The sequence below is a fragment of the Aspergillus ambiguus genome, assembly GCF_047715705.1.
Source record: "Aspergillus ambiguus strain CBS 117.58 unplaced genomic scaffold BDV59scaffold_68, whole genome shotgun sequence".
Classification (NCBI taxonomy): Eukaryota; Fungi; Ascomycota; class Eurotiomycetes; order Eurotiales; family Aspergillaceae; genus Aspergillus; species Aspergillus ambiguus.
Genome location: NW_027395581.1, coordinates 29,452 through 43,766, shown reverse-complemented (window position 1 = coordinate 43,766; position 14,315 = coordinate 29,452). Strand labels below are relative to the sequence as shown.

The 14,315-nt window shown below is 48.4% G+C and overlaps 7 protein-coding genes across 7 annotated transcripts in view; 6 read left to right on the top strand and 1 right to left on the bottom strand.

Moving 5' to 3' along the window:
• BDV59DRAFT_196838 (uncharacterized protein) overlaps positions 1–517 on the top strand; it is a gene marked incomplete at both ends in the record, with an annotated part of 4,698 nt that extends 4,181 nt beyond the window's left edge. The window contains 2 exons of the mRNA XM_073692783.1: positions 31–159; positions 503–517. Of these exons, the coding sequence (XP_073542750.1) occupies positions 31–159; positions 503–517 (144 nt within the window). The remainder of the gene's footprint in view (positions 1–30; positions 160–502) is intronic.
• A 524-nt stretch (positions 518–1,041) lies between these two features.
• On the top strand, positions 1,042–1,991 carry BDV59DRAFT_211589 (uncharacterized protein; the record flags this gene model as incomplete). Its single annotated transcript, XM_073695835.1, has 1 exon — positions 1,042–1,991. Exon 1 carries the CDS (start codon positions 1,212–1,214, stop codon positions 1,989–1,991), a length of 780 nt encoding a protein of 259 aa, XP_073542749.1. The 5' UTR covers positions 1,042–1,211.
• Positions 1,992–2,408: 417 nt separating this feature from the next.
• Positions 2,409–5,436, top strand: BDV59DRAFT_206479 (uncharacterized protein; the record flags this gene model as incomplete). Its single annotated transcript, XM_073694802.1, has 3 exons — positions 2,409–3,046; positions 3,459–3,637; positions 3,689–5,436. 3 exons carry the CDS (start codon positions 2,409–2,411, stop codon positions 5,434–5,436), a joined length of 2,565 nt encoding a protein of 854 aa, XP_073542748.1.
• A 244-nt stretch (positions 5,437–5,680) lies between these two features.
• Positions 5,681–6,701, top strand: BDV59DRAFT_196836 (RlpA-like double-psi beta-barrel domain-containing protein; the record flags this gene model as incomplete). The annotated part of the gene is made up of 2 exons (XM_073692782.1): positions 5,681–6,173; positions 6,619–6,701. 2 exons carry the CDS (start codon positions 5,681–5,683, stop codon positions 6,699–6,701), a joined length of 576 nt encoding a protein of 191 aa, XP_073542747.1.
• An 863-nt stretch (positions 6,702–7,564) lies between these two features.
• On the top strand, positions 7,565–8,991 carry BDV59DRAFT_189532 (kinase-like domain-containing protein). The gene is made up of 4 exons (XM_073691623.1): positions 7,565–7,987; positions 8,077–8,616; positions 8,671–8,837; positions 8,894–8,991. Exons 2-4 carry the CDS (start codon positions 8,082–8,084, stop codon positions 8,978–8,980), a joined length of 789 nt encoding a protein of 262 aa, XP_073542746.1. The 5' UTR covers positions 7,565–7,987; positions 8,077–8,081; the 3' UTR covers positions 8,981–8,991.
• Positions 8,992–9,005: 14 nt separating this feature from the next.
• BDV59DRAFT_196834 (uncharacterized protein) lies at positions 9,006–9,662 on the bottom strand (the record flags this gene model as incomplete). The annotated part of the gene is made up of 1 exon (XM_073692781.1): positions 9,006–9,662. One exon carries the CDS (start codon positions 9,660–9,662, stop codon positions 9,006–9,008), a length of 657 nt encoding a protein of 218 aa, XP_073542745.1.
• Positions 9,663–11,011: 1,349 nt separating this feature from the next.
• BDV59DRAFT_196833 (patatin-like phospholipase family protein) lies at positions 11,012–14,210 on the top strand (the record flags this gene model as incomplete). The annotated part of the gene is made up of 6 exons (XM_073692780.1): positions 11,012–11,287; positions 11,327–12,008; positions 12,099–12,641; positions 12,704–13,148; positions 13,206–13,232; positions 13,283–14,210. 6 exons carry the CDS (start codon positions 11,012–11,014, stop codon positions 14,208–14,210), a joined length of 2,901 nt encoding a protein of 966 aa, XP_073542744.1.
• Between the last annotated feature and the right edge of the window lie 105 nt (positions 14,211–14,315).

Here is a 14,315-nt window from a genome sequence, read left to right as displayed (position 1 = left end):
CGGCTGCTGGCGTCTGGCTCGTTAGATAAGACAGTACGGCTCTGGGATCCGGCCACAGGCGCTCTGCAACAGACACTCGAGGGCCATACAGGTCGAGTTTATTCCGCGGCCTTCTCACCCGATGGCCGGCTGCTAGCGTCTGGCTCGTACGATAAGACAGTACGGCTCTGGGATCCGGTCACAGGTGCTTTGAAGGAAGTCCTGAGCACTAATGGTCTTGTCACGGAGCTGGAAATTTCGCAAGATAGCTCCTACCTCTCCACTAACCAAGGATCATTCAAGATCCAATTCAGCTGTAGCAAGCCTATCTCCGATTCACCGAATATGGACCTATACATATCTCTACAGCGAGAATGGATAGCTGTAAATGGGCAACAAGTCCTATGGCTCCCTCCCGAAGCTAGATATTCTTGTTCAGCGGCCAAGGCGAACACACTCGCCTTAGGACATCCATCAGGTCGGATTTCCTTTTTAGGATTCCGAAAATAACCAATATTAATAGATGGTCGTTTCTTGATCTCTATATTTTCAAGTATCTTTACAAAAGAAGGGCCTGGGAGATGAACAGAATTTATTTAGAGGTATGTCTCAAGAACATGCTACTCGTTTCTAGTTCTAATACGGTGGCGAATCCATAGGGTCTAGTCGTCACGGTTCTAGCTGCTGAGTCAGGCATATCCTCCAGCCCACAATGCCCTAGGCTTTCCTCACCATTAATTTGGTCATATCAGTCTATACTTGGATAATATTTAGGAGAGACTTGTAGCTTAGGACCCCGTCGGTACAGCGCCTTACCAAGCCCCGGAGTTGCCTCTAATCCGCACTCATTTCCCTGACTAGCGCCTTGGCAGTGGGGCCGAGAATAAAGAGAGGGTGAGGTGGTGAAACTGGATTTGCACTTCTCTGTAAGCCCAGATAGCTCTATTTTGTAATTTGCAATATCCTGGCAGGGTGCGCACTCTGCTGCTTATTATAATTATCCCGAATCCGAATGCGGGCCTATGAGAACTCAAAGAGTTCCAGTACTATTCCAGAGAAAACTAGTTGCTCCCCAAGACTCCTTTTACCGTTGCGCCATCATAAGTACCTCAGTTCACACACATATATTTTGCCTATTTTAATATAAGAGGGAGAAGCCCATATCTGTTTCACAGGCCAAAATCAATTCTTCTGACAAAACTTCCTTCTGGTAGATAGGTTTCCAGCACACTATGTCATCCCAGGATCCGGCCACCGTTGCCATTCCCGACTCGGGCTCTGACAGTGACACTTCAGAGTGTTATTCCCCTGTCTTTCCACTCCTCTCCTATCATATAGACGGACATCGGGATGCAGGATCATCAATGGTTAAGCTATTCAAGGCATATACGGGCAAAATTGACAGGGATATTGCTAAAGATGCCCTTCGGAAGATTGACTCCATCAATTCTCAGATCCGAAAGTCGAACATTGAAAACGGTGTCGCCATGGAACTGGGAACTATCGATGCATGTATCTTCGAGCACGCTTGGAGAAACCCTGATTGCCGCCTTTCCATGGAGGACTTTTGCAGACGTCAATATTACCCCGTCAACTGGGCACAACAGCCTCCTGCACTCGGCAGTTCGTACCGGGTCTACGACAACCAGTATTGGGACAGTCTTAAGGAATGGGACATTGCAACCATCACCCTTCATTACTTGTGGGAGCTTATGAGAATGAAAGCAAACAACAGGCTCATAGAAAATATTGAAGAGGTATTTCGGGACTTCGAGTGTGACTTCAACCAGCGGATTGATAATCTACACCAGCAATACGGAAACCCCGAGTCAGTTGCTCTGTTTCTCCAATCCGACCTTCTTATACAACATTACCGAAGAATGACATATTGTCTCCACAGTGAAAATAAAAAGCTTTACGAGGAGTACCGCGAGATCCTGCGTCGCGATTGTGTTTTCTACGGGTATCCGCAGGAGTGGGTTCCAGAAGTTTATGAAGAAGAAAATGCCTAGTGTACTGCGTTGTCTTTGACACTATTAGCATAGTGTAGCACAGTGCTACGTACCGACCTACTTATGGTTGTTGTTGGCCTGTATCGTTAGTTAAGCAGTGTTTTCGAAGATCACGTCATCCTTTCCGCAGAACAGTAACCACGCCCTAAATAAACGTCAGAGAACTGGCATTGCTAAGAATTATTATTTTCAACTGCCTGGAAGGACTATTTGAGGTAGTCTAGCTCTGATGCCCCAAACTGGTAGGCGTGTTCGATATCCCGGGTGTCTCACATACCAAAGAAGATAGCAGGTCTAGCGCTATCAACGCGGGCTTCTGTACCGAGGCCTTGATTTATATAAACTTCACTTCTCCTAAATTCACAAAGCAGTTTGCCTAGGCTCAAGATTAGAACGCAAACATCGCAATGCGTCATAATGTCTCGTGATCTAGATTACAATAAGAAGGGCCTAAATATCTCTGCCCGCAAGTCTCTTCCTCTTCCATACCATTTCGAGGCGCATCGTCGGTCAAGTCCATATATTGTTGCCCTCTTTAGGTCAGAGCCAGAAAGTTTGGAGTCTAAAGAGCTGCTGGACGAGATCCAATCGACCAACGGTAGAATTCGCCAATGGAATAATGACAACAATCTTCCTGACGAACTGGGCACGATTGATATTCGTACCTTTCAGCATGCGTGGGCGAATCCCGGCTTTACCCCTTATCTCGAAGGTTTTTGCAAGATTCACAACTATCCTATGAACTGGGCACGTGACCCGCCAGAAGTTGGCAGTGAATACTGTCCCTATAGGGCTAAATACTGGGAAGACTGTAACTGGGCAGTTGGAGGCATTTTGTTCCACTGCCTGTGGCAGCTGCTGAAGCAGAACGCGAGAGAGGTCGATGACCTGGAGGATATGATACGTGCCTTCGAATGCGCCTTCAACAAGGATCTCAGCCGATTACACCAGGAGCATGAGGATCCTGGAGCTATATGTCGCTCTATCCAATTGGATCCGCTTATAAACCATTATCAAATCCTGGCCAAACGACTAGAGGAGCAGGATAAGAATAAGTACGAATGTCAAAGGGAAAGCTTACGTCGGGACTGTGCACTGCACAGTTACCCTGTGGACTGGATACCGGGGTCGTATGATGAGGAAGGAAATCGTGACCTTACCGACAAATGAGGCCAGAGTAGCTGGGAGATGTTCGCAAAAGGCCTTCCAGTTTACCACTCTACTGCCGCGCAAGAAAAGTCACGTCTCATGGCCTAAATGAAGTAAACATCACTTGCTGGAAAATCTAGCACTCTCTCTATATAAGTAGCCATCAGGCCGCAGTGGGCATAGCAGCAAGCAACATCATACAAATACAGTTTCCAAGTTTGTAATCTATACTAAAACAATGAGTCTATATCCTCCTCTCCCAAGTGTCGAAGATCACCAAACAGACCCTGAAGGGGCTGATCCTACAGGCAATACCAGCCCAAACCAGATGGAAATTGAACGTATTCTGTCTGGACAGAAAGACGAATATGTGCGAATTTTAGAAGTGGAACAGAGCGACACTGAGCGAGCCAAGGTCAAAGCATACCGCAAGAAAAGCCTCCTCGTGCATCCTGATAAGAATGGCAACTCTAAAATGTCTAAAAAGGCGTTTAAATGTGAGTGAACATACTGATAATAGAGAAGATTAGTTGCTGAGAGCTATCTAGGGCTGCAAGGGGCTATGATGAAACTAAAGGATCCGAAAACGCAGATGCCGGATCCATTGAATGTTGAGGGTGGAAAAGCTTCCTGGCATCCAGGAGCGTTCGAATCAGGCTCTGAGGAAGATAGCGCCGACGACGAAGGAACGAGCAACACAGAGGAGCACGCTTTGCCATCGGGCCAACAGAGCGTGCCCCCCAGCCCAGTCCGAAAGATCTACGAATCTGCTGATATCCACGTCAAGAGTCTATTGGAAAATCCGGCTAATATGACCGCAAAGGCAGAGATCGAAAAAGCCGACCTGAACATACAAAACTATATTAGCCAGAGTCCAGAGAGTCAACGGGGTGGGCCTTTCGGTATCAATCTCGGCCTCCTTTGCAGAGTTGCGGAAAGGGGAGCGGAACTGCAGAAGAAGGCCCGCGCGAAACCTCCAGATGAAGTAACTATCCAAGATTATGAAGATGAAGCCTCTACACTCGCAGGTATTGCAGATAATCTTGGCTGGCCGTCTGATTGGCGCCTGGCCCCTCTATATCAAGACGATGACGGCTATGAAATCCGGCGCTTCTACTGCAGGGCTAACAAAGATGTGAAAATCCTCATGCGATATCCACAAGATCAGCGTGCACGAGAACGGGTTGAGCGAATCAATGGGGATATAGAAACTTACGAACCAAAAAATATGATCGACAGACCGAGCACCATAGATATTTCCCGCCTTTGCGAATACTATGAGCAGTCTAAACCTTTTCTCTCTCGTCTCGAAAATGACCCTAACGATATGGATGCTTGGAGAAAGGCCGTAACTATTAGGGATGAGATGGAGCGTTGGGTCTCTGATAATAAATACCCAACATATTGGCTGCCAGAGGTACCCACGACGACGTCTGGATCTCAACATACGTCGGGCTCTAGTGCAGCCGAGACTAAGAGCGGTAGCTCCACCTCCATGACCAGGGGGGATCGGCCTAAACTTGCCACTACAAGAGACGGGGAGCTTATCTGTGGCCACAAAAAGTGGAAGAGATCGCGCGACGCGGACTTGTACTGCTGGCAATTTGCTATCCTGCCAGACCCAACGGTATCTATTGGCGAAATAAGGTCAGGAACGAAGCTTGGTAAGGACTCTAAGCAAGGCTATTTACAATCTGGGGCGACAAACGAAGTAAGAAAGCACGTCCCATCAGACAAAGGCCGGTTTAAGGAGGTGGAGGCAGTTTTCGTCCATCCTTCAACACGACAGGAGATCTGGGTCTTATTTCGTTTAACGGGTCCCGATGATGAGGAGAGCTGCCTTATGACCCGCACAGAATTTACAAGACTCCGAGAAGGAATCGATGCGAATTACGATATTGCTCAACATTTCGAGGAGAATGGGATGCCCGTCCCTTCCACTGTTAAGAAACATCTCCCAGCTGGAAGAGTACCTGCTACATTTAGTGCAACGCGCCAAAAACCGCGGCAGATAGAGATGGGCAGGAACAACGAAGGCCGTGATGATGAGACGAAGATGGAGGATATTATTGAGCAGATGCGACAACAGAAGATTATGGACGAAGCTAAACAAAAGCAAGCACAAAACAGAAGCCGCCAAACCGAGCCTGCCACTCGGGAGATTGACAGGCTCAAAGGTGAGATAGATCGACTACAACGGTCTGAGGGTGACCTGTCCTCTGAGGAGATGCAAAATATAGCGTCGCAGATGAGCAAACTGCTAGTTCACTTACCACTGAGCGGAACGAGAAAGTAAGGATATTATAGTGCATCTTGGGAGTTACGCAGTGGGGAATCAGCCCTTCTGGTCAAAGCACTCTTAGATTACTCAATTCCACTATTGGCAGGCATCCTCGGCTTGACCTACAGTCCTGGCTATATTAAAGCAAGTTAATCCCAATTTGGTTGCAACTATCTTCCGTTGTCTCTATCTTTCAGCCAAAGGGTTTCTTTTTTTGACGAAGCGCCTACGTGTATTGTACAGCCTAATGGCAGCTCTAATGTTGTTAACCTCGACCTTTCTTCCGTTGATCATATATGCTGGTGATACACGAACTATCAGCCGCGGATCTGGTTTTGGAACTTATTACTACGATGTTGACCAAGTACATGCTTGTGGCACGGCTTTCGAGTTTCAAAATTCAGGTCCGGTCGGATGTGGTGTTGAAAACTATATTTCATTAAATCAGATAGATTCCAATTACCTTGTCGCCATGAACAACACCCAACTGGTCGGAAACTGGAATACGTACTGTGGAAAGCGGGTTATAGTGTCGGTTAATGGACAGTCATCAAGCTTACCGTTATTCATTGGCGATGGATGCACACGTTGCAGTAATGGACCCGAGTCGACTAATGTGTGGAATCCGGCGGGAGCACCTGGGCTTGACTTCAGTTATTCTGTTCTAAACGAGCTATCAGCCAATGCATGCGCTGATGGTCATATTTCGATAACTTGGGAGATTATTGACGAGATGATATACCCTTTTGACCGTGTCTGCTGAGCCTAATTGCGATCAGCAAAGACATCTGTCATGAAAGTATGAATTGAATGGGCGTCCCTTCATTGCTTACAGTATCTTTCAAAGATATGAATACTCGCAATTCCGCTCCGCGGCACGTTCCTCGGGCTACTTAAATTAAATACAAACCGGGTGGGCCATTATTCATATAAAAAGTTTTCTGTGCTCCTGCGCAACCTATTTCGTTCTAACCATTAATTTACAGCAATAAATTCCTGCCCATAAAGCAGGTCGTTGAGGCGAAACATAGAATGCGCCTTCTATTCATACATTAAATTGCGTGTACGAAGGCGCAGTACATAAGAAAGACCCATAAATAGAGCTGATTTCCTGATTTCCTTCTTGAAGGGGTCAAGGTATCGATTCCGAACTTGGCTATAACATACTAGTTCTCTCACCTAAAAATGGCTACCCAGACACGTCGTCATATATTTCACGAATACCAACACCAACGTGCAACCAAGTATCTTATACAGCTATGCAAATCACACTACGGTGATTCCTCAGTCGGACCTGATGAAGGACAAATGGCTATGTCCTGTCTTGAAGAGATCAATACCCAGATTGAGGAATACAATCTACAATGCAAAATGCCCATCGATTCAGGCATAATTGACTACGGCGCGTTCTTGTATGGTTGGAATCGATTCGAAGATGTTACAAAGACGAGAGCCGGCGTAATGGACTTTTGCAGGAGAAAAGGTTACATGAAAGGGTGGAGTCATCTGCCTCCCAAACACGACTATGATTATTTCTCAGACGGAACCAAGTTTGATAGATATCAGACGATAAAATCGTGGCTCTGCCTTCTTTGGAGACTTTTTACCGAGAAATACGACTCAATCGATGACATACAACAGATGCTACTTTGTTATGTTCACTATTCGATCCTTAATGACGACGCGGAACTGGGTAACGTCGATCTACTGAGCGTTCTCCAATCCTTAAAGGAACTAAGCAGGCTCCTTCTTGACAAGAAATTCAGTGAATGCCAGAGAGTAAGCGAAACGCTGCGCCGCCAATGTGAGTTTCAAGGATTTCCATCGGATTGGATTCCTGGAAGGGCAAACAGAGGCTGTAACAATCGGAGTGGCATGGTTAAACTTACACCCGAGCACCAGCAGGGTGCAGAGTAAGGCTCCTAGGATAGGGTGGTATGTACCTACATATTAAGGCTAAAGAAGGTGACATCATACGAGTCAAGCTAGCCAATGATTCATCTCAATTTGTGGCTCTAAGCTTATCATAACCTTATTTTAATTTTGTAGAACCAATCATTGAAACATGGGTATTTTTCCCTTTTATGGTTTAGCCTTGTTGGAGCAGCGTAACACATCGTCTAACATCATCTGAGTTGGTGGCGGGTAATATCGATCCTAACCGTATAAGAAGGAGCTGCGATGGAGGAAGATGGATTACACTTACCAATTCATTTATTATACTAGTCATCCAAGCTTCTGTCGTGTTTAGATAGTGGACCTGTCCGGTGTCTCGCACACGGACAACTATCAGCACGTCCGCTCCGCAATCCACGCTATAAGCAGCGCCTTTCGAAAATAACGCGAGTCGCCGCCTGCGTCGTTTTTGAGTCTTGAGACTCGACCTTCCCTTGCGGCTTCGGTTGGTAGCTTTGGAATTATCCATTTCTCGTTGGCTGTAAGACGGAATTATGATCAGAATGGTTGAAAATATTTAGCAGCGGTTAGATATCTCAGTCGGGGCTCTCTCCGCATTTATTGCCACTACGGTGCATACATGCTTGCAGAAGAAGAGGCTCAGATAATAGTGAGCATGACCTCCTTTAGTACATACCCCTCGTTTATATAAAGATTAATACAACCTCCCTTTTCCGAATCTGCGATTGCGATCCATAGCTATCATGGATGTCTCCAAAAGAAGGAAAGAGCCCTCGGGAGCTGCTCGCCCTCACAAGGTTACGAAATTACCTCCACATGTTCCGGAGATACGCCCCTCGAACCATGGCACGCTAGAAGACATCTCATTCAAGTGGACATCGGCCGGGCCATGGGAGCATTATCAGCGTGAAACGGCTCTTCAGCCAGGCTGTTATCTCGCATTCCTCAAAAAATACCCTCATACGCCAGTCCTGGTGTGTGAGCGCGATATCCCCTGCGGCGAGATAAATCAATTGAGGTCAATTGTCCATCGAAATATTGTACGATTATGTCGCATATACGTTTGCGAAAAGTCTCTTACCATGATCTATGAAATGACTTTCATTTCTCTTAAGGACATTCTGAGCTTCCGCCCTCACTGGAACATGGCCGAAACAGCGGCAGTATGCCAGGGCGTTCTCGTTGCCCTTAATTATATCCACAAGACGCTTGGAATCTCTCACGGTGACATCCGTGCAGAGAGTATTTGCCTTGACTCCGAAGGGGCAGTGAAACTAGGTGAGACCTACAGACTTTCGTTTTCTCCATCAGTTGTGTACTCATCACTGATAGGGCGTATTGGCGATAGTCTACTCCAGAACAAGCGGGACCAAGCCGACGATATATATGCTTTCGCGCGTATTGTGAAGCGTTTGATAGAGCCAGGGGAACTAAACGAAAGCCTTGCTGATTTCATGGGGCGTCTCGAGAGGGGAGAAGCCCCAGCGACTTTGCTCCAGGTATGTCGAGGTCATGGATTCAACCAGGGATGAAACAGATTAATTAACAAGTCCAGCATAAATTTCTGAGCTATGTGAACGGACCAGGTCAGCTTCACCACTGCGTCTGGAGGTGGTTTGCTACGCGAGCTCTGTTTACTTGAACGGATAATAGATAGTATACGTAAATCAGTGTTCGCTTTCTGCCTGCATCATCACTACAGGCACAACAATTTCGCTATCCCTTTCGTCGTAGTTAATACCGAAGAATTCCCCGTAACTTCTGTTCGCCTTCTCAAGCTGGCTGGTAAAGCCAAGGCTTCCCGCATCTAACGTTTGCATACTCCGCCTAAGTATGTTGAGACCATCGCGGCAATTCTCAAACGTGTCAGTAAGTTCGCGCAGGGTTGCCCCAACCTCCGCTGCCACACGTCCCTCACATTCTGGAATCACTTGTTCAACTGCCATAAATGCCAGATAGAAATTTGTTAGGGCATTGTGAATGGTGTCTGTCCCGCGTGAGAGGCTCTCCATCGCAGGCTCCACAGCACCTTCGTAGAAAGAGACAGCTGACTTCCGATTTTGTCGCAACCATTCATTCTCTGCTCTCAAGAATGACGCATCATACACAGCCCTCCGATACTCTTCGGTGTCCGTAAGCCGCTCATATTTCGAGTTTTGAATGTTGTTCGGTAGTAGGCCTACAGCGGAACTGCTACCACCTTGAATGGTGACGAAACATTCGAAGGAGCTCGGTGTACTGGGACGATCAGGTGACCTGTCCTTCCCGTGCTCACTATATACGGAGCAGCTGTATTCACTGGGGGATGGGAGGAATTTCTCCATGCTTGCTTGAAAAGCGGGTAAGGGTTGGTCGTGCGCCTTGCTTGGACCGTAGGCCCTTTTATGGCGGCTTCGCACGGAGAGCCAACGAGAGCCAACAAGTTTCGTCCAATCTTTAATTTCAATATGGAGATACCGAGGCACTCCACTTTATGTCATGCATTGGCCAAGGAGCATAATATAAAAGCGCAAAAGCCGGGGCCAAGAAACGAATTGCTAGAGTAAATAGTTCACGTTGAAGAATAGTTGACTTCGCTAATTTTGGACAGGATATTCGTGCTTGTTGGGTTGTCTACGTGAGCCATCTGTCCACAATATGGCCTGGGCTACTCTTTTGAAGTGGTAGACTATAGACAATTGCAATAGAAGAAATAAACGTTATGAAATCAGGACAGCGACACAGCAGCTCACAAAAGCGCTCAGGGTTTGGCGCAAGAATGCGGTAGGAAATCTGGATACAATCGAAGCGCGATAGTGCCAAATAGATGGCGCAGTGGGCTAAAAATGCGAGTAAGAATGCATTACAGTATAGTTAACTCGCAGCGGAAAGAGAGGAAATAATGGCAGGTGCTGACCGGTTACCATCGCGGACCGGGCTGTACCAGTAGAAAGAAATAACTACAGTGTTCTATATACGACCCAAATGTTCTCCTCGCTGGTGAGGTTTTCATGTTTTATAGACTACCTCTTCCCCAACGCACCGGGAAGCGTAAAGCGCTCTCAAGCAAAAATGGAGGCAGACATTAACATCAAAGTCAGGCTGCCAGCACCAGGTAACGAGGTTTCCTGGATAATCACGGAGGATACCCTCACCTACTCTTCTCACGCCTGCAGTTGTGTGGCCACGCTCCGTTATAATACGACTGAGTTGAAGAATGGTGAGATGCTTTCAAGGGAAGGAGAGAAACAATAAGACTGATATAACTCTAATGCAGAGATGAACACACAAGCGACCATTTTTGTTAATAGAGATGGACATCACTATCGTCGGATTGTGGTTGTCAAATGTACATCCAATTTGCGACGGGCCCTGGTCGAGTGGCTCCCGACAGAGGAATCCAAGCCGCCTTTGACGTGGGAGGATGTGGAAGGGCTACAAGATGAATCAGTAATGGCATTTAAGAGTGAGCATCAAGACCTATTCGACCTCTTAGATATTGTTAAACGGATTGTCGGGGACTGCGATGCGAAATGAACAGTGTGGGTGCCCATAGGAACAAACGTCAAGCACCAAAATTTAGTAGGACACTTTGCTTAATAAAAGTGGTTTTTACATGTAGACGTGGGTATATAAACGGACTACTTATCCCCGGTTGCTGAAATTTGAGCATTCTGGATGCAGTGTACAAAATATGTCCGAGAAGTCGAATGCGGACTGGCTATATCTTGTCCGCCACGCTGCAGGAACGTTCGTGCACCACGGACGATGCCTGAGCCATATTAAGGAGCAATTAATTACGCCGCATATGCAGTTTCCTACGTCTACTCTCTTCTTCGGGAAACGACGAAAGGATATAGCCCTTCGATATCTCTTCCCTGACAATCATATTTCGTCACGGTTCCCATCAGTTCAGATACGCATAGATAATCGTACACTGTTTTCAGACTTTCCAATCCTATTTGCAGATGTTGGTCCGCACTTCACACCGTTGGAACCCGGGCCACAGGATCATGACCGCGAAGAAGTAGCCATTGACTGGCCGGCCGGAGATGATCTCCACCTGCGGGATGTCCTTTTAGCTCGGTTACTATTCATGTTTATGGACGTGGTATGTATATTCGCAGACGACATCGGCGGGCTTGACGCAGTGCTGGCGGCCCTGGAGACATGGGCCGCTGCGGGACGAAACGTGACCAACCTGGATCACAGACCCCGGATTTTGATCGTGGTGGAGACGGACAATGCCAGTATTACGCATGAGCTCCTCGAAGAGAGTGAGTTTCTCCACCAATTTGTCCACACCTCGGGAACGACAGATGTGTTTGGCGCCATTAGCTTTCTACGCCTCCCCAGCAGGGAGCTCTCGAATATGGCTAGACACCAACCCCTGAAGGACGAACTGCTGAAAGGTCTTGATCTTAGCCGTCGGCGTCGTCGGGAGGATGGGTGCCTATTTTCAGCAGCACACCTAGAGGGCTTCTTCCGATGCGCCCTACAGCATGTCTGTCACACTCCCCAACAGCCATTTGATTTCGTGCGTAGTGCACGACGGAGCCTTCCAAGTGCGTCTGACCATGGAGTGCACTTGAAGCGTTTCCTGGACTTAACTGCCCATAGCGAATGGGAGCAGCGGGCCGCATTCATCGCTTCAACCCTTTTAGTGGATGCCTATTCGCCCGGGGGTCACTGTAAGTACAGCCGGATGGTATTTTCGAGTCATTTGCTTTGGTTCTTGCTGCTGATACGCTGCTGCGATGCTGTTACTAACCAGGATATAGACTTCAGCCCGGCAGTTATCTTTGACTGTCTATACCGCAATAGTTGCCAGGGCGCACTAGTAGCGGCAGAGGAATCGCCAGCAAGATGCCAGATGATCGAGTATCATCTGTCCCGGTACTACCACGAGCTGCTGCTAGGTCGAGGGCCTCCGAGGCGGGTCCACCAAGCTAACCTTGAAGGGTGGTATAGCCTTGTGGGACACGCTTTCAGTTCGCAGACATGTCTTGGATGCCTCACACAGCCGCCGCAGCATCCTTTAACATGCGGTCATGCTTACTGTGATACCTGTGCTGCCAGATATGGTATCCCTGTGGAGGGCGCTGAATACCGGTACCAGATCGTCCACTGTGTCTTATGTGGAAGGAACTGCAACAACCTCGTCAGCCTACTGCCGAGGACCGCACCCCTCCGAGCGCTCACTATCGATGGGGGTGGCGTCCGGGTATTCATACCATTACGGTTTTTAGAGTATATGCAACGCATTCTCGGACCTGAAACGGCCGTGCAGGACCTCTTCGACATAGCCTTTGGCACCAGCACTGGTAGGTTACTGACGCAAAACTTCGGGATTTGCATCGTACTAATGTCCGGGTTCCTTCCGCAGGAGGGCTTTCGGTGCTCAAGCTGTGCCATCAACGTCATTCCGTTGTTGAGTGCCGAGATGCGTTCGCAGATTCCATGCTCCGCTTTTTCCATAGTCAACCGTCCGCAACATCGGCGTGGGGAAAGTTTCTCCGCACTATCCGCTGCTGGTGGACGGATGGCTGGTACGATGCCCGTACGTGGGACAGGTTCCTGCAGGAACAGTTCGGTTCCAAAAGGCGCATGTTCGACGTCCAACCAGTCTCAGGTACGAAGATAGCGGTGGTGACCACCGTGAATGACCCAGTGCTGTTGACAAATTATCGCCGAACGAACTCCAACGACAAAGGTAAGTCTGGGCTAAACCGGGCCGCTCGGAAGGTGACCGGCGGCTTAACGAGTTCTTTAGCGTACTCTCGCACTCACGAGCCAAGGAGCGCGGATGAGGAGCCCACGTTATGGGAATGGTAGGTCTTCGGAGACTTCCCCGATCTTGTCACGTGCTTTACTGATGGAAGCCGCAGTGCCCGCGCAACCACAGCAGCGCCAGGGTCAGTCCGCTTCTCCAACGACGAAACGTCCTAGACTGATAAGGATTTAGTCTGTTCCCACCGATCGACATCCCAGGGGTTGGTTCCTGCGAGGATGGCGGGCTGAAATACAATTGCCCAGCTTCGATTTGCGTTCGTGAGGCACGGTTCATGTGGCCTCGGGAAGAACCTGCAGCTTTGATCTCGCTGGGCACGGGATCATCCACTTCGGAGGGGCCAAAAACATGCAGTAGGCGTCGAGCTCATCGTGAAAGGACGCGGGGTTTTGCATTTCGCCTGTTTGACACCTTCATGGCATCCATGGACGCGGAGAAAGCATGGAAAGAACTGCTCCCGCAGGTACTTCCGTCGAAAAGACAGAATTATCACCGTCTTAATGTGACTTTTCCGGGCACTGTGCCCCTGCTGAATGCAGTCGGGAGCGTGAAATGGATGACAGGCCTAGTGGATCAAGTCGCCGAGATCAAAGTTCCGCCGGCGCTTAGCTCCCTCCTCCTTGCTAGCCTTTTCCTCGAACTACACTCTCTCCCTCTGTGGCAAGATGGGTACTATCATTGCGTCGGGGCAATTAGGTGCCGACTGCGGGGTCATACCCTGGTCGATGTGCTGCGGCGTCTTCATCCGCATGCTTCAACGTACGTCTTTGGCGCCGAGGAACTCGAGGCTTCGCCTTTTGATGGTGCGGTCTGCAATGATTGCTCGAGATATTGTGTGCCCATCCGCTTCGCGCTCAAAGGACCAGATAGCTCGATCCATCTCTCCCTTAAAATTGACGCAGATCACCTTCGATTATTGGGTGGCTTTCCTGCGCCCTTGCGTTGGTTCCTAGAGCGACAGGGGTTGCCCTTGTTTGGCCATCACGTTGCACCCTTGCCACCAGGCCGCAGTGAATGCAAGTCGTGTGACATGCGTATCCACCGCAAGAGTGCTTTAGTCCGATCTCACCGGAGCTATAGGAAACGAGTACGGTTCATTTAATGATAATTCGGATTAAACCTACGCTTGCAGTGTGATAGCTACTTGCCTGTCCCGTGCCATGCGGGATAGTCCAATACCCTGGCTTGCTCTAATCGGTGTAATGCC